The sequence below is a fragment of the Zeus faber genome, assembly GCF_960531495.2.
Source record: "Zeus faber genome assembly, chromosome: 6".
NCBI classification, from domain to species: Eukaryota; Metazoa; Chordata; class Actinopteri; order Zeiformes; family Zeidae; genus Zeus; species Zeus faber.
This window is the reverse complement of record NC_137201.1, coordinates 30656231-30675513: the sequence shown is the minus strand read 5'-3', so window position 1 is coordinate 30675513 and position 19283 is coordinate 30656231. Positions and strand designations below refer to the sequence as shown.

Sequence of the window (19283 nt, the reverse complement as noted above, 5' to 3'; positions counted from 1 at the left end):
TTTAAAGTGGCATGTGAATGTGAATAGTGTGAGGTAGTGTTTGGGATAATACAGCACAGTATACAACAGTACGGCGCAGCAATACGGCATCACCCTGAACAGTGATACAGTATGCGGTACAGTATGCTACATACAGTACAGTAGGTAGTGGAGCCTGTGTGTGAGGACCCCTGGTGAGGTCAGCACTGACACTTCTAATGGCTTGAAATTTCGATTCGACATCGATCCCGCGTCAATTCCGCTGCCGCGTCACAGGAAGCAAGCTTTCCCGCACGATGCACGAGGCAAGAAGGTCCTGGGTTCGATTCCCGCCTGGGGCGCTCTTGGCACCGTGCTCCGGTGGGTTATCTCCCAAACAGGAGCCTTTCTGTGTGGAGTTTGCAGGTTCTCCCCGTGCTCACATGGGGTTTCCTCCACCTCACGTCAGTAAGGACCCCCACCAAAAAAAACATGCACCATCATGGTCTGACCAGCGATGGACACTTATCACCTGGTCCCCGGGCGCGTCCACGTACGCTGCCCACTGCTCCTGGCTGTGCCCCCGGAGGAAGGACAAGCCAGGATGGGTCAAAAGCAGAGGAGCCATTTCACCGGCCACCATCAAGCATGTGCATGTGTGTGTGTGTGCAAGCATGTGTTGTGGAGTGGTGTGTTGCGTAACTAATAAAGACTGTTTCTTTCTTTCTTCCTCCTCCACGCTGTCTCTCCCGCTGGCGGCGGGGTCCGCCTCTGGCGCGGAGGAAGAGAACGGGCACCCCGCCGCCGCCCGGAGCGACGTCGCCGGGAGAAGAAAGTGGCGACGAGAAGGAGACGCTGGATGTCGGAGGAAGGAGGCTTGAGTCTTGAACGGAGCTCCGGGGCTCGTCGTGAAATCCAACACCGACACCTTTATGGTTGCCGCTTTAAAACAATAATACAAATCCAAAGTACTTTTTAAAAAATATATATTTATTAATCCACATATTGTCTTTATATTGTTTTCTGAATATATTTACCTGTATTTTTGCACTTTTTTATATTAATCTCAACATTTTGAAACCCATGGCGCTTTATTCATCTTGTCTTGTTGCAACCAAGCACAACATCCACGGTGTGGCTGTGGCTTTTTGGGACGACGACGAGAGGTCAAAGTTCAAGTTGAGCTCGAAAAGTTTCCGTCTCTTCAGAAACAACTTGAGGCGCCTCCCCTGCAGCGAGCAGAGCTTCGAGTCTCTGGCTCCCTCTCGCGGTGAGCCGTGGCGTCGCAGCTGAGTATTCAGTAGGTTTACTAAGGTGGAGAAGCAATGAATGGAACCGGTGGAGTCAAATGAACGATTTAAATGAAACAAAACTAAGGAGGGCAACAGTGGTAAAAATAGTAATAGTAATTGAAAGAATTAAATAATCAAAGGGAGTGCTTTTTTATTATTATATAATTACATCATCATTTAGCGGACAACATTTGTCCAAGGTGACTTAGAATTTAAAATGGTGAATTCGCTGGTTTGTAAAACACATTTCAACAACAAGGCAATTCAAAGTGCTTTACATAAAACATCAGCAGCATCAAGTGCAAAAGAAACACGTTGCAAAAGGAAGAACACGTTATAAAGTTGTGAAATAGAACCCATAAAATCAAGTAAAAGCGACAGTGCAGTACAAGAAAATAATATTTGGTTAAATAAAAACATAAAAGTCTTCAGCCTTGATTTAAAAGAGGTGAGAGTTGCTGCAGTTTTCTGGGACTTTGTTCCAGATACAGTATGCGGTGCATTAAAACTCAACGCTGCTTCTCCATGCTCAGTCTTGACCCCGGGGACGGAAAGCAGACGTGTCCCAGACGACCTGGGAGCTCTGGATGGTTCATAACGTGGCAGGAGATGAGAAATGTATTTTGGCCCTAAAGCTTTCAGTGAAATCAGTTGTTTGACAGACAGGAAGCGAGTGTGAAGATCTGAGAACTGCAGCGACATGATCCACTCTCTGAGTCTCAGTGAGGACCAGAGCCGCAGCGTTCTGAATCAACTGCAGCTGTCTGATCCCTCTTTTACGGAGACCTGTACAGACACGTTACAGTAGAACAGTCGTCCAGTCGAGTGAAGACACATGCATGGACACCTTTCTCCAAATTCTGCTGAGACACAAGTCCTTTAATCCTGGATATATTCTTAAGGTGATAGTCAGCTGACTTTGTGATTGTTTTAATGTGGCTGTTGAAATTTAGGTCTGACTCCATGACTACAGCAAGATTTTCCTGCTTGGTTTGTGCTTTTTAACATAACTGATTGAAGCTGAGCGCTGACTTTTCGTCGTTCTTCTTTCGCTCCAGAAGCAATTACTTCACTTTTGTATTTGTTTCACTGGAGACAATTCTGGCAGATCCAATTGTGGATTTGTTCAATGCACTTGCTCAGTGATCGTATTGGACCATAGTCCCCTGGTGACATGGTTATGTCGATTTGCGCGTCTTCTACATAATTATGGTATCATATTTTGATGCTTTCCATAATCTCAGCCAGTGGGAGCATGTAGACGTTAAACAGAAGAGGCCCCAGAATGGAGCCCTGGGGAACTCCGCACGTCAGTTTTGTCCGCTCACATGTGCAATTACCTGTAGACACAAAGTAGTACCTGTCCTTTAAGTTGGATTTAAACCAGTTTAGTACTGTGCCAAAAAGTCCCACCCAGTTTTCCAGTCGGTCTAGTTATATGGTGTGGTCCACTGTATCAAATGCAGCGCGGAGATCCAGTGATACTAAGACTGAAATAAGGCCCAATAGATACAATACAGCGTGCTATCAGGAGGAGCCTGGGATCAAACCAGCAACCTTCAGACTAGACGACCTGCTCGACCTCCTGCCCCCTAGTCTGTGTCTTGGCATTTCCACTTGATTTAAACGATATAAGTACTTAAATCTTTAATGTACTTAAAGAATTAAAAATAGACGTACTTGTCATAGCCAGTGCCCTGAAATAACAGAGCCCAAAATACACATAACGTTTTCTGAAGAGAAACGTTCATACAGACCCTAATTACAATTTACTGAAACAAAACAGTATAGGTGGTGTCATAATGACTCTTACACATATGCAAATATAAATCTTGTTTTTTTTTGTTATTTTTTTACTTGAAGCGTGTTCGCGATGCAGTAAGAGTAGCGGAGTGAAAGGCGAAAGTCACCGAAACGGAAAGTACATTCTTCCACCGCCGAGGCCGAGGAGCGTCCTCCGTCACGTCGAGAAGAGCAGACGACTTTCCAGCGCTTCAGCTTCGGTCGCAGTGAAGCGCAGAACAAGGAGCGGTCGGGTGCACAACGTGATTTAATTCCGTCTTTCTGGAAAGTTGTCAGGTCAGTGCTTGTCACACCTGGACAGGTGTCAAACACAACGCCGCCCCGATCCCCCAGCAGCCGGAGGCCTCGTGGACCCTTGTCTTCCCTTAACGCACACACTTTTCTAGTTTTTCGAGGAGACGAGAGGATGTGGAGCTGACGAGGGCTTGGGCTCATGGACAGCCCCAGGATCCATCACACAGCTCAGGTTTGAGAATAACCAGAGGAGAGTCCTCGCGTTGCAGAGCAGCATCTTTAAACAGAGGACGGGGACAAAGAGCGTCTCTTGGTGTGACAAGGCTTAAGGTGTGGCAGGAGGCTGGTGCCAAGTCAGTCGTCAGATATTTTATTTAAATCTGCACTATTAAGTGGTGGAACTCCACATGTCTACTTACATTATGCGGCAGCGTGCAGCGCTGATGGGGCTGCTTCACCCCAAAGAGGTGGGATTATGTATGAAATAAACCAGATTATTATTTTTTCTTAGGACCTGCTGTTATTAGCTCGTGACTTGGGGGTGAAGCTGACACACAGCAACGGTTAGAACTTTGGCTTCATTGTTAAGGTCAGTCTCAGTCTCAACCACTTGTGGCCCAAATTTTGCCGAATGGATGAATAATGTTAAGAAATTATAATTATCCAGAATAGTTTTTAATCCGGTCTTATCCTCAAAGATGTAGATTCAAAAGTAAAAATCAGCAGGAGACAGAAGCTGAGGACAACTCAACAGACGAGGAATGAAGCCACGACTATGAACAGCCTGTGTTGCTGTAGAAAGGCACGACGGCTATTAGTCGCCAGGTGGTGCTATGGTGCTGCTGTGGTGCTGCTGTGGTGCTGCTGCTATGGTGCTGCTGTGGTGGTGCTGTGGTGCTGCTGCTGTGAACACCCAGCTCTCCACAGGTGGCAACAAACTAAAAAGGCTTCATTCAAAACGAAGCTCGAAAAACATCTTTAAGGATAAAGGAAGACATTTATTTTGAGAAGATGGAAGAAAATCAATTTAAAATTAGATTTTTTATTAATTACTGAAATGAAATCGACAAAAAACGTGATTAACAAGAACAATATGAAGGATGAACAAAATATGTATTACGAATGGTTAAATTTTTTATTTAGAAATATAAAGCACTCTATTACAAACCTAAAAAATATATTTATAATGTAGACAGCTTCATCTTTTGACAATATCTACACATCACATCTTTTATCTCTAACAAAAATAGAACAATAAATACATTTCTTATACTACATACAGTAAAAAAGTGTATCCATTACTTCGATATATTCCCCTATCGAAATCTCGGAGCCATTTCCTGTTGACCTTTGAGCCCCTGGCTGGCACTCAGTGCTGGGCTTGGGTGGCGCTGCTGTGGCAGATCTGGTAGCAGACGTGGTCGTGTCCGTCCTTCTCCACCAAGTAGGAGCTGAGACACAGATCCATCCACGGCTGCTCCGCTGGGGAGGAAGCGTCGCACAAGAAGCAGCGTCAACATAAGCTTCTAACGCTAGAATCTACCAGACCACAGCAAGCTCCTGTCACACTAACGTGTCATAACCCATAGTACACTGTTCCAAATATCTATACATCTATATACATGACCTACCTTTTCCTTCAATACTTATTTTATTTACATTATTTTATGATCATTTTTATTCTCAAGGTTTTCATTTCTGTGAAATACACCAAACTCCACCAAAACATCATCTACGTAAATGATGATTATGATGACGCTAAATCGCAGCTATTTGAGCAGATCTCGATCATTTTGTAAATGGTCGGACTCTGTGGCAGAACTGCACATTTCCATTCAAATGTAAGGGGGGGGGGGGGGGGGGGGGGGGGGGTTGAGCCAGCGAGAGAAAGGTCGCAACAAATACGATGCAGATTCGCTGCATTTCCATCAGTTGGGTGGCGTTTTATTAGGCTACCATTGGCTCATACTGCGGTAGTGACATAAAATTAACAAAAAGACAATTCAATCGTAAATCCCAATTATTTGTATGACAATTAATCGTGAACTACGCAGAGCTGCACCACAACACACGACAGAGGGACTGCGTTTGTTTGAAGGCCTGCCTTTTTAATTTCCCAGCCTCCCCGGATGAAACCTTGCTCTCCATCCGTTCTCGGAGCAGTTGAGTTGATGGTTTGACCTTTAACCCCCGTTATCCAGCAGGGACAGGATTTCAGCCCTAAAACGGCTCCCGCTCGGCTCACGAGCGCCGCCTCGAGTTGAACCCCCGCGGAGGTGGAAGGCCGCTCCGTCATTTGCGCTTCCCTCTCCGTCCACTCCGGCACGCCGAGGCGTCGGCTGGATCCGAGAGCCGCGCCCAAAATGGAGGCGAGATCGTAGGCGCTTGACTCGGTTTTTCTACCGGGCGTGACTCACCGACGCCGCTGCCTCCCGGACACAGAGCGTCCACGGTTCGACGGATCCTGTTCTGAGCCTCCTGGCTGGTCGCCGCGTCCTCGGGTGAAACGTGGAAGAACGACTCCTGACCAGGAAATGGGGGAGGGGCAGTTTAGCACGTGATCGTAGTGTACCGTACAGTGCACAGTACCGCAGTTTAATTAGACTGAAACTACATTTAAGACCGATTTTTTGGGGTCTTTTCAGGAATGTTGACTTATTAAGAATAACTCGACTCATTTGGGCCAAAACCCTAAATATATGCATGAACAAAATCATAAATGATGAAAGGTTTACGCCGAAATCAACACCTCATGAATTCAAACGCACTACTATTTAATGACATTTAGAGCCTATCATTTGTCAAACTGAACTGAGGACATTTTCGGGACACCTCGGAGCCCCGACGTGTTGCAAACCTGCTTTGGGATTCTTCGTTGACAAGCCCTGTTGACGTCCTAGAGAGCAGAACCGAACGGATCGCTCTTGGGAGTCGAACCCTTGTTTTGAATGTGGACCCCTGGCACGAAGGAGAATTTCATTTTCCGACTTCCTGATCATCGTCCCCGTCACGCTCTGTGAATTAAGCTTTTTATCTGCGCTGTTCTCTTTTAAATGGCTCTGAACACCGATTCCAATTTCCAGCCAAAAAAACAAAAAACAGATTTCCCAAGAAACAAGCCCACACGACTGCACACGTGAAGCGCTTGTTGTGTTCAGCACAAAGCAGTTTGATTCGTATTAGAATACAAAGCCGCGTGAAAAGCTCTCTTTTCTTTTTTTCATATAAAAACAAATGTAAAAAAATGTCAAGCTTAATTTGGAAGGAGTTTTGGGAAAGCCAATGCATTGATCCCCGGATGCCCCCTACGTCCAGATCCAGAAGCGGCGACAACACGACTGTTAATACGTTTAATGCCCAGAGCCCGACGTACAGCGTCTCTCCACAGAAGAGCCTCCAGGGTCTCCGTTCCATCGTGGAGCTCGAACTGCATCAGGAGGCCGTACTGGAGCGGCACCACGCCCATAGCTGGAGGACAGGGAGGAGAGGGAGGGAGACAGAATGAGATAGAGAGAAAGGGAGAGAGGGGGAGCAGAACGAGGGAGACCGACAGAATGAGGGAGGCAGGGAACCTTCAAGCCTTTTTAAATCTGTCCCCGAAAGTAGGAGTTGGAGTTGCTCACACAGTGCAAACCCTGAAGTCAAGGTCTGGTGGGATTCTCTCAAACGGCACAGGCCTGATCTTGTCGAAGCTACAGGAGTATGTGACGAACATATCAAACCAAAACGGCAGGAAAATATCAAGCATTTGACCCTGTTTGACACCGGAGACGGTTGAGCCAATTTCTTCACCGTCGTGAGGGTTAAAACCTGCGACGCGCCGAGTTGAAGCTGTGTGAGGGTCACGCGCCGTTGCAGAACATACCATAATGAGCGTTGTGGTAGTAGTTCCACTGTTATCTCCCTCTCTACAGCATGGAGTGGGAGCGCTGAACTGAATTAAATCTAATAATAAAAACCATCTGGGATTGTCGTCCCAGAGACAAACTCTTATCAATCGGAGTCTGTGGCCTGATGCGTGTCAAACTGACGGTCGTGGATATTGAAAACATCGAGAGCCACGGGCGCAGAGGGTTTTCCCGCCATCCCCCCCCAATATTTCACCGGACGTAGTACGCGCTCCTGATAACTTCTCGCATCCTGTGTTTTTGGACATACTGAAGATTCATCTGACGTACTGGCACGCCACTCCAGACACCGCGTTGTTTCCTTTTCCCTGCTCCGCTTCTTCCCGGGGTCCAGGAACAGCCAAGGTGTCCCTCCCCCCGTTACAGACCGGGGACAAACAGAGCGGCCTCGAATCCACCGGACGACCAGAAGACGCGGTGAAACGTTCGAGGAAAAGTTTACAGGAGGCGAAAACTTTTGTCACGTCAAAGTTCCCACACCCAGAGATGGAACAACGCACGCACGCACGCACGCACACACAGACAGACAGACAGACAGACACGGTGGTGTGTTTGACAGAGCGATTAACTGCGCTGGTGTGTGTAAAAGGACTTCAAACATTAAAAGCAGCAGATAAAACGTAAACACGCGCGCGGCTCGCCACCAGACAAGACAGAACAGTGGATTATCTGGGAGAAGCGGGGGGAAAAAAAAAAAAACCCCAAAAAAACCCCCACATAGCTCAAGGTGAAAGTCTAAATCTGGGATTATGTTTCCGAGGTGACACATTTTAAATATCTCAGTTTGATGTTTTCACTGTTATGTTGCCCCCCCGAGGCACAGGAGTTGAGCGAGTACACACAACTTTGTAAACTTCTCTAAAGATGAAACGTGAGTCCCGGCTGAAGTCGTCCGTCCGTGGTGAACTGGGTTTAAATAACTCGGGGAGGCAGCGAGCCACGCGGCGGTCGAAATGCATTATCAAGTCACGCACGGCGTAGCGGTGCACCGAAATGCATCCTTCTACATCCCAAGCAAAATGTTATAATCATTTGAACGGCACAGATTGGAGAGAATGTGTCGTCCACGTTTCCAGTCCCTGCATGACTGGAAATGACCAGTAAGTGAGCAATATCAATTTATTTATAAGTTTTTAATCACTCGAGACTGGCACAATGTGCTGTTCCAAATGAACACTGTTCACCCACATTTCAGCTTGACAGTAATAGATTGACATGGCCTGACACCAACTTTCAGAACTTTTAATAACTGGTGGCTGCAAAGACAAAATGGTGGCCGGATTTTAATACATTTATAATTGAGGGTTCACGATCCTATTTAAATAATCCATATTTCAATATTCTCATGAGTTTCCCCATTTATGACAGATAAAATCAATGGGGCAGGGCGACTCATTTTCCTTCGTGGAAGTTTCTAAACAAACAGGTGTACCCAGGGTTCACTCTGGCATTGCAAAATGAAATTTAAGGACTTTCAGATACTTTTTAAGTATTTCATTTTCAAGGACTTCACACGAAACACATATAATCCATCATTGTCTATTATTTATATGAGTACTTTTATGTTGTATGTATATTTTATATACTGTATACTGTCATCTATTATTATAAGTGATTATTTTCAACCATGTTGAATTAAATGTACATTTACACGATGTTGTAAAAGCGATTCTGGAAACATTATATCGCGTTATTTGAATAACAACAACAGGGGGAATTTTCAGGGAATTTCAATTTTCAATGATCGCGTTTGCTTCAAGGACTTCAACACAAAAGGGGATATTTTCAAGGTACTCCAGTACTTCAATTTCTGGGGACAATAATCAAATAGTTCAAGCACCCCAAGGACCTGGTAAGAACCCTCGATACTGCACATCATTTTTTTTTTGTCACATATGAAAGGTGGTTGAAGAGACAGCTAGACTGCACGAGATGGCTGACAACGAATAAATCGACTTTATATCGAGACAAATGTGCAAGCACGTTCATGAATTGACCACATAGCTCTACTTCATTTCCCTTTCCTTCCTATTAAAACAGTAGAAGGCTTTAAATCGCAACACGCTATTAAGCATTCTTAGCACTGTGACTGGTGTGAAAAGGATGAAGTTCTTACCTTCAGCAATCATCTTCTCATCTAGCCGCTCCACCCCGTCCCCGTCTGGCTCCTTCATAACTACATGTGAGCAACGTTTACACCTGAAACACAATATGTATTTACTCAGTATACTCTAATCGTATCTTACAGCCTTACTTATTTACACGCATAACCCCACCTCAATAGGCAGAAACTTTAGGAAATATTTCCACTTGCAACTCTCAGTAGGAAGCATGCGATTGGGCCGGGGCGATGAATCAAATGTTCGGGACACAAGTCACAAGGACCAGTTGGGCAAAATTTGAGAATATAGCAAATATTGTGGTGATGTTAATGTACTTTTTGTGGCCAAGTGAGTTTTTCTGAAGACGGAGCAAGTTGTAAAAACTCACTGTGATTTGAACAAACCACGGCTCTTTGTAAACATTGCTCGGGGAAGTCATCCACCAAAGTTTGCAGAACTGCTAATTTGTGACTGTAATTACTTGCACAGCAGCGAGCGCATGGAGTTGCGAGGGTCAGGGCTGCTCTCCCGTTGCCATGGAAACTACAAATATCTACACAGAAGCAAAGCTAGAGGAATCATTCTCTACCAGTTTGTCCTACACGGAGCACAGTAGGAAGTGGAAAGAAACTACCTCGGCAGTAAATTATCACCTAAAAACCAAACAATGAAAGCTTCATTTCAACTGGATCAGATGTGTCACTTCCTGTGAGTGACCAAGATGACACAATGTCACTATGTCTTCAACGTCACGTTGGAATATATCAACCTTTGCAGACCTGTCAACCTTGGGAAAACACTTAGAGTAGCATGACAGTGTAGCAGGGAGTCTCCCTGGTGTTTGAGTTACTGCAGCTCAATGACTCCATCAGTTATTCACACCGTAGCCTCCTCATAACGGGGCTCCTCACATCGTATGTACGTAGATACTACAGCTAAATATATATGCAAATTAATCTCGTTAGGATATAGCCATGAAATGCATCATCTCCTAAAGTTACCAAACACAATAATCAGCTAGAGATGCACCGACTGCAATTTTCTCGGCCGATTCCGATTTCCGATTTTTTTTTTTTTTTTTTAATCTGACCTGCAGATTTTGGCCGGTTCCGTTTGTCTTTCAATTGTATGTTCGTAATAAAACATCGACTATTAAATATCTTTAACATTGTCGTCCAATCATTTTGAGTTTATATCCGTGATCTGAGAAATACATTTTTCCTATCATTTGGTCTCATTGGGTACATCTGCTGTACGTCATAACAAATACATCCCATGATCTGATCACGCTCACGTGACAGGACAGCTGCACATACTGACTTCCACTGCAAATGTCAGTTACCACAACAGTGAGATTTCTGACTTTGACCCTGTGTTTATTATTGTTCATTATTCACTATGGAACAATAATAGAACATGAAACTGCCCCTGAGTTCTAGTAAAATAGAATACGGAACTAAGAGACCAAGTTTCAGTAGAATTCAACCTGCGACTCTCACTGAGTTTTAGACGGACACAACATATAACTAACATGGAAATGTCCAGTTCCAACTTCAAATGAATTTGATTGATCTTGTGCATCTTACGTTTTATATGTTAACATTACGGTCACATTTTTGTGCTTTATTATTACTCCCCGACTTCCCATCTTACCGCAGCAATGCAGCATTACGCCTCTGGGAATAATAAAGTACTGGACAAACCTTTAGAGTTGGTCAAACGTTGACCTTGGACTGTTAACTGACCTCCAGTAAACAGGTTCCTTCGCCCTTTAGTCAGTGGACTGCTGCAGCCATTTACATTTAAGGATAAAAGGGCTTTATTTTGGCAATGTAAAGGTTTCCAGAGCAGCGGGATAGAACGTAACCCGAACAGCTGACTTTGCTCTGGTTGTGACGCAGAGGTTTGAGGCAGGGACGGCTGCTCGGCACTGACCCGTATATCCGCTTTCTGCCTTGGAACAGAAAGGGGGCGGAGAGATCCAGGAGAGACACGCCTCCTTGCGATGACGTCACGGGAATTACGAACTGGTAGGCCTCAGCGAGGTGACACGCCTCCCCCAGCGTTGATCCTGCAGCGGACGCAGAGTAAAAGTTATCAACCTGGTCATACCTGGCGAAGAAAAAAACGCTCCGACTCGACTCCACAACGGGCTTAGAGGTCTGTGGCAAACTACGATGAGAGCTTCTATTCAAAGCTCAAAACTTCTTTGAAATGTCATTAAATGTTCTTGTAAGTGGTACAGTAGTTTGTTATGCATAATCAGTTTCAGAGACTTTCACGCCACATTTCAAAGCAAATATCGTTACTTTTTACACTACTAAATTTCTAACTACTTTATTTCAGTTATTTATCTTAAATAGGGATTTATAATTGTATACATAATTTTTTATACACTTGTAAATGACTGACCACAAATATAAGACTTATTTTGTAAATTGTAATCAGGATATGCATGAACACTCATCTGCAGAAAAAAGATAGTAGGTACTTTATTGCGTATGAAGTACTTTTACTGTTAAAACTTTAAGTACATTTAAGAGCCAGCACTTATATACTTCCACTTCAGTAGAAATATCCAATTTTACTAGACTAAGTTTGTGTCAGATAATTTAAGATTTTGCTTAAGTAAAAGGTCCTTCTTTCACCACTGCACATTAAAAACATTAAAAAACGATCGCGATAGATGAATGCCACAACATTTTACAAGATACACGTTCAACAAGTGAGACCAACGCTGGTCCCGTCAGGATGGACGTTTAGCGTTGTGTTGCACCAATCCGTCTCAGAAGTGCACGATTTCACCCATATGTTTGGTTCAAGCCACAAAGAGATGTTTGAGCTCTTCACCGGACAGAAACACAATCTCCTTGGTCTTTCCCATTCCGATCAGCTCAGTCGCCAACAGGACGGTCAGGGCTCTGCAGGGGGATTGGGGCCTCCGTCCCGGGAGGTTGACCGTTCCAGACTGAAGCCAGGGCTCGCTGATGGGCCCCTGGGTCCTGGAGGCCTCTGAGAACACCCCCGACAGGAAGACATCGTCAGGAACCTCCTTGCTGAGAGAGCCGCAGTGACATCGGTAGAGAAGAGACAATATGAATATGAATATTTTATAACACCGTGTTCAAGGTTTGTAGACATAAAAAGTTAAGACATCTTTAAATTGGTCACATTTTAGTTAATTTCATTACATACTGTATTTGTTGACAGTAAGTATGTAACGGTATGAAATTTCACAGTACCGTTCGGTACCATTTCAAACTGCTGCGGTTTACGGTATTTTAAGGCATTAATGTTTCCCCCTTCGTTTTCTGCATATTAAATTCATAAATATTCTATGTAAAAAAAAACCCAACAACATGCATGGTAAAGCCTCTGCGGTGCAGCACCAGAAGGAGCTTATCGGGGCTCTCAAATACACAGGAGAGGAAAGACAAACCATATATATATATCAAAATCCGACTTATTTGCATCTTCATTGAAGATGTAAACTTTAATTCACCTCACCATATGTTGTCGCTGCGTGGTGGCAGACGGTAAAATAATAATAAAATAATAATCCATACCATGAGTAGTTTCCCGAAGCGCAACGTTTGTTCACACTCGCTCACATGCGCGCAAGTAACGTAAAGCACTGTGTGCGTTAAGCATTTCTGCCGCGTAAACAAAGATGGTGAAACACAGGGCTTGCCCAAATTACTCATTCAGACCTGTCAACCTTGGGAAAATATTTAGAGTAGCACATCAGTGTAGCAGGAAGTCTCCCTGGTGTTTGAGTCACTGCAGCTAAATGACTCCATCAGTTATTCACACTGTAGCCTCCTCATAACGAGGCTCCTCACATTGTATGAGAGCTTTCACGTGACAGGACAGCTGCACATACTGACTACCACAGCAATTGACAGTTACCACAATGGGTGAGATTTCTGATTTTGACCCTGTGTTTATTATTGTTCATTATGGAACAATAATAAAACATGAAACTGTCCCTGAGTTCCAGTAAAATAGAATACAACACTGTCACCGAGTTTCAGTAGAATTCAACCTGTAACTCTCACTGAGCTTTAGAAGGACACAACATATAACTAACATGGAAATGTCCAGTTCAAACTTCAAATTAAAGTCTCTTTCACTTTAAGTGTAAATATACAAAAAAAAATTAAAATTAAATAAATGGCCGACTCAATGGAACCACTCGTTTTACTGAGTGACTTGTCAAAACTTTGCATCACGAGTGGAGCTCCACTGTGACAGCGATAGAAACGCAGTCTGCACAGTGTTAGAATATGATAAATAATTTATAATTATGTTCTTTGTTTACCTTGAAGAACCTTCAAACGGCCGACATTTTCTTTCTTTTGCTCATTTTTGAACGTTAACTACGCAACTGGGTTACATTGTTGTATCGGGTTTGAGTATTGGAGCATTTTTATGAGTACAGTACATAAGGACAGGGCGTGTAAATTTGAATGGCACAGAATCTGAAAATATATCTGACGCTGAGCAGCCGGTGAAAACCCACCAAATCCAGTCATGGCCAATTGATCATTGCATCTCACGTTTTATATGTCAACATTACAATCACATTTTCGTGCTCTATTATAACTCTCCCACTTCACCTCAGCAATGCAGCGTTACACCTCAATGGATAATAAAGTACCGCTGTGCTGAGAACCAGTGTATGTTGAGTGAGAGGAGGGAAGGGGCTTACAGAACCACAGGTCGTAGCATCTGCTCCGAGGGATGTCGTTTAAATTAAATTAAATACTGTAGTATATATAGACTACTTTTGCGTAGTTTCAGCTGGCATTTCGTACCTGCGTATTTTGACTTAGAACTGCATAGTTAGTATACAAAACGTGTTCAGGTTGGCAGGTCTGCTCATCAGGTGGATTAAAACATTTGGCCGTCTGCTAGCGCGCAGAAGCAACATAAGGCGAGGGTGAATTTAAGTTTACATCTTCAATTTTGTAACATATATTTGTACCGGGGGCATACAGTATACAGGAAAAGGCAGAACTGCGTTTGCTTGATACCACGGTATACCTTAAAACCACCAGCTAAATGTCACCGTAATATGGAACAGACACTGGTTTAAAAAAAAACCAAGAAAACCTGAGAGGCGTACATGGATTTGCATTTGGTGCAGTGGAGTTTGAGGCTCTGGTGTAGTCTCTGAGGACGGTAGGAACGGAGCTGGGCTCTGACGTGAAATGTCTGATCTGGACCAGACTGTTTCACCTCCGCCAGAGTCAGCTGCTTCAGAGCATGGCTGCACGTGCGCTCTGAGGCAAACAAACAAAAGACAGGAAGAGACGGCTTTAGAAGGATTAAAAAAAAAAAAAAAAAAGAAAAGCTAGTGAGCAATAAAATGTTGAACCCTTCCTAAGTATGCTAGCTAAGCGCTGTTTAACAGTTGACGATACATCAAGCTTAAAGAACCCTATTGCATGCATGATTTGTTTATCCATTCATTCATACAATCAGCAGGGGGAATACAGAGGGACATTTCTATCAGAAGAAATTATACTGAAACTAAAATCCTTCTATGAGTAAACCTTAACACATGAATGAAAAGAAGAAACCCCGAAGAGGGTATGTTTTACAACTCAACTCATTATTTAAGACCTTCAAAGGAACTCAATTTCATTTGAAATGTTTAATGACGCTTATCACACAAAGGAACTGATGAATTACAATTAAAAACAACAGATTTTTTAAAGGAAACACAAACCTTGGCCGAGGCCTTGGAATGAATTTGAATTGAACGGATCTGTTTTTCTTTCAACAAATAAATCCTTAATTAAAGCTGGTGTTCGCGTATCATGGTAGGAAATAATTACATTAAATTTAGCAGACGCTTTTATCCAAAGCGACTTACAATTATTCAAACACCGACAGACGCAGCCATCAGGAGCAATTAGGGGTTAAGTGTCTTGCTCAAGGACACTACAGCATGCTAGCAGGAGGAGCCTGGGATCAAACCAGCAACCTTTAGTTTACTAGACGACCAGCTCTACCTCCTGAGCTACCATCCCAAATAAGTCTGCAGTTCATGTTGTCTCGTACCTGTAACAAACTGTTCTTGGAAAGCCTCTGAAAAATACAGAACAGACGATTAAATAAAGCACACCAGACAACAAGCAACCCAAGTCAGAATTTCCACTTGTAATCAGGGTTCACAGTTTATCCGTCACGGCTTAGTTCATTGCAAACAATCATTAAAATGTTCCCACATGCTTCAGCGGAGCCTTCCCTGGGGATTAAAAAAATAAAAGTGCCGGAAGCAAAAACTGAATATAACAAAAACACAGATAATTATCGGTGCCATACTGTATTTGTCCAAATGAAGGGGTCAAATATTCAGTATAGACTTAAATGGGAACCACAGTTCAACAAACCTTACAACTGTGTATGGTGACCTGAGCAGCGTGCTAAGTTATCCTGATCCCGGTTTAAAGTCAAATCAAACAATAAGTTTGCCGTTGCCGAAATAAGTGACTTCCTGGTGAAGTAATTTACTTGACGTGGTGCGTACCCGGAGACTCTGGTGGAGTGCTCCACACCTCCATCATGCAGTCATTGAGCTCCGAGTCAGTCATGGTGTCCTGTGGGAAGGACTCCACCACTCTAGACACATGAATAGAATGATACGTTTATAATCGCTCATCTCACATTTTCATGAACTGAAATAATAAGTCATGTGAGAGCAAAGCATCAAACACGTCACGTGGATTTGAAGACCGAGCAGATATGCAAGTCCCCTGCCGTACCTCTGGAGCTCCTGCATGTCGGGGCTGTCGTCGGGGAGGATTCGGACCCCCCGGCCATACGACGTCCCCCCATGCAGGACAAAGACGAGGGGGTCAGCTTGTCCCGAGCTCCGCTCGCTGGTAGCAGGAACCTTGTTGCTTGTTGGATTAGTGTTGGCGTGGATGTTGTAAATCCTCAGATACGCCCCTGGCTGCAGTCAGACAAGGTGGAGGGATGGTTAAAAAAAAAAAAAAAAAAAAAAAAAAAAGGGACAGTTACGCGCCTGTCCTACAGGCAAAGAGGAAGACAGCCATTAGGCTCAACATGCTGCGATGAAATGAGTTTGGTCTGCACTTCATCCATGGATTAGAAAATATCTAAAAATGTTCACGTCTGAAAGTGAAAGCAGGAGGTTTGGGGGAACCTCCCTAGAAGTTTTGAGATCTCATTTTCTGCAATTTTGTGAATATTGGGAAGTAGTATGAGCAGAAATAAAACTAATGTAAAAGGACTAAGTTTCAGAATGAATAAGCGCCACCTCTCTCAGCTATTAAAGACAGTGATCATTATGATCATGATCATTATGATCACTTAGTGTTTCAGGAAAAGTGCTCCAACTTTTTTAAAAAAAACTCCTGTTGTCTATGGGTGGGTCACCAGTTTCCATTATATAATGATGCCCTAATTACTACCCGTCTGCGGATTGTGCACCATGTCATTGCCCTCCCAAAATTGCAGTAAAAAACTGGAGGATATTATATTATACAAACCTGAAGTAAAGGTTGATGAGGTGGATATACTGCTCAGTAGGGGGTGAGCGGCTGAGTTGATTCTATGTTGCCAAAAAAGTGTACGCTTATCCTGCTCTCCAAGTAAGGGGGCCCCGCTATGGGATCAGTAAAGTACGAGCCAGATTATTGCTCTGACTTTCACAATTGGGCCAGTCCAACAAATGAGACAATCTGTTTTTAGCTCTCCGTGTGACCACATGGGCCTTTTCCTTCCATCGCAGTATGCTGTATTCTATTATGATCGCTTTGGATAACAGTCAGCAGATATTAACAGAATGTGATGCGCTGAGGTGTTTAAAAATTGAAATGGTATAGTCAAATGTCAAAATGGCAGCCAATTGTGAATCAAATAACAAAATAGAACCTTTTACCTAAATAGAAACAAGATTCCATGGGCTGAAAGTGACAATTACAGAAAGCACGACACGACACTCCACATGGCAAGCGTAGTCAGCATTTAGCCGCTAAACTCTTGAAACTTTTACATAAAAAAAACCTTCCCGTTTTAAACATTTGATAAAAGTATCAAAGTATCAGTATTGTGGGTTGGCAATGCAGCTGCTACCAAAAAAACTGCTTTAACTGGGCCTGTGAAAAAATGCGTTGGTCCAGCAGCACACTAACCTAGCGCCTCAGGACAGTAAACGCCCTGCACTGTGACATCACTTGTGGCATTTCTTACCCTTCCAGCTCTAATTTCTCTCATTCACTCGATTTACTGTACCATGTGTACAAAATCTCACCAGCACACACGCTGTACCCAACGTGTGTATGTTTCCAAACTATCCACATCTCACACCTTTTCACCACCCACAACTATGTATTGTAGCCAAATTTGGTGAGGAGCAAGCAAAACCATTTTAACCGCCACTGCATAACAGGCAGAATCAATCAGAGCATCCCGAGTGAAAAGGCAATCAAACAGCACATGCAGCCCACTGGGGAACTGGAAAATGCAAAAGAGGATTCCATTGTTTATACAACAACACAATAAATGAGGCTCAAAAACATTTAATTAAATTTGATTCTGAGACAATTATTCCCCAAGGTTTTCTAGAGTATCATTCACATGTACATTACATACATTATACACAATTATTACATTATATACAATACATTTCCAAACGTAATCTTACAAAACAACAAGTCAACTGTTTTGGCATGTCCCTAATTTGGATTATTCACACTACTCACCCAGCAGATGGCGATGTGGTACCAATGCTGTGCCTACGGAGGCTGTTGAGATAAGATTCTCAGAGCTGCAGCGCTTTCTCCATCTCTGTGTGTTTGGTCACGACCAGCCTCAAGCTGACACAAAAATCTCACTCTGCTCTTATCTGCAACAAGCGTTTCCTCGAAAGTATAGTCAGTGTGAGTGTATGTGTGTAATGTAGTCCCTGCTCTTGTTATATTGTCTTCTAATGTATGAGAGTTGCCAAACGTAAGAATGCTTTGTTAACCTGTATAATATACTCTTTTTGGCAAAGAACGCCTCCGTTGATGTATGTCCCTATATAATGTCCGCATCTGATACCAAGAGTCTTGATTGAAATGCCAGATATTAAAGATAACAACTGTCCATTTTCTGCCTATCTGATATATAGAAGCATATTAAGATGTCAAATGTAGATTTGGATAATGGATTACACGTCATTTTTTATGTTCAATGATAACAGTCTATACTGTTCAGTTAAAGTAATGGATCGGATTGGTTCTTGGAATTTCAGAATCACTATGAGCAGTGAAAAACTGTGTTTTGCAGTGAAAAGATGTGACATTAGTCCTCTGCACATTACAATGCAGTAATTCCGCTCGGTCTGTTAATTAATTTAATTTAACTTGCAGCGGCAAAAGCAGAAATGAGCTGGTAGTGATTTTTGAGAGTTTGTTAAACGAAGCAGAAATGCAGAAAATCAAAGGTACTTTTCTGCACTGTTATAATAGCAACGATTACCTTAAATCGTGACAATTGAATACCAAGCATCTCTGCCAATAATATTATTAGCAATGATTTCTGTTTTGTGTAGCTTTAGATGTCACTTCAATAGGTGCAGCCACTTCCTTTCAGTGGAAATAATTGAAAAAGAAAAAGAAGACCAAATTGGCAAGAGTGGTAAATCGCAAAAACACTTCGATTTGTATATCATCGTCACCCTTTTTGGAGTCTACTTGCCTCTGCATTTGGGAGCAGGGGTAGAAAGCACTGAGCAGGTGAACACGGGAGAGAGAGAGAGACGGTGAGACACCCTGTCCTGCTCTGGCACAGCTCCAACGCAGCCGAGCTCTGCCGCTAATCCTGCCACACCTATTAAATCCCGAAGAGTCGGCCCCATGGAGCCCAGGTGGGCTTTAATGAGAAGACATATGGACCTGCAGAGACGGCGCTTGGTCAATTTGGTGCAAACTTTTTGACGGCAGGGCGCAAGGTTATGTTGTCTCCAA

At 43.4% G+C, this 19283-nt stretch overlaps 1 protein-coding gene across 1 annotated transcript in view; it reads right to left on the bottom strand.

Moving 5' to 3' along the window:
• Positions 1-4391: 4391 nt before the first annotated feature.
• The window catches only part of pot1 (protection of telomeres 1 homolog), a 63004-nt gene continuing 48112 nt past the window's right edge, over positions 4392-19283 (bottom strand). Inside the window, exons 11-20 of the mRNA XM_080002718.1 lie at positions 16071-16261; positions 15836-15927; positions 15367-15393; positions 14426-14582; positions 12148-12353; positions 11233-11368; positions 9312-9394; positions 6661-6755; positions 5705-5810; positions 4392-4769 (exon numbers count right to left, since the gene is read on the bottom strand). Coding sequence (XP_079858844.1) covers positions 4657-4769; positions 5705-5810; positions 6661-6755; positions 9312-9394; positions 11233-11368; positions 12148-12353; positions 14426-14582; positions 15367-15393; positions 15836-15927; positions 16071-16261 — 1206 coding nt within the window. The 3' untranslated portion in view covers positions 4392-4656. The remainder of the gene's footprint in view (positions 4770-5704; positions 5811-6660; positions 6756-9311; positions 9395-11232; positions 11369-12147; positions 12354-14425; positions 14583-15366; positions 15394-15835; positions 15928-16070; positions 16262-19283) is intronic.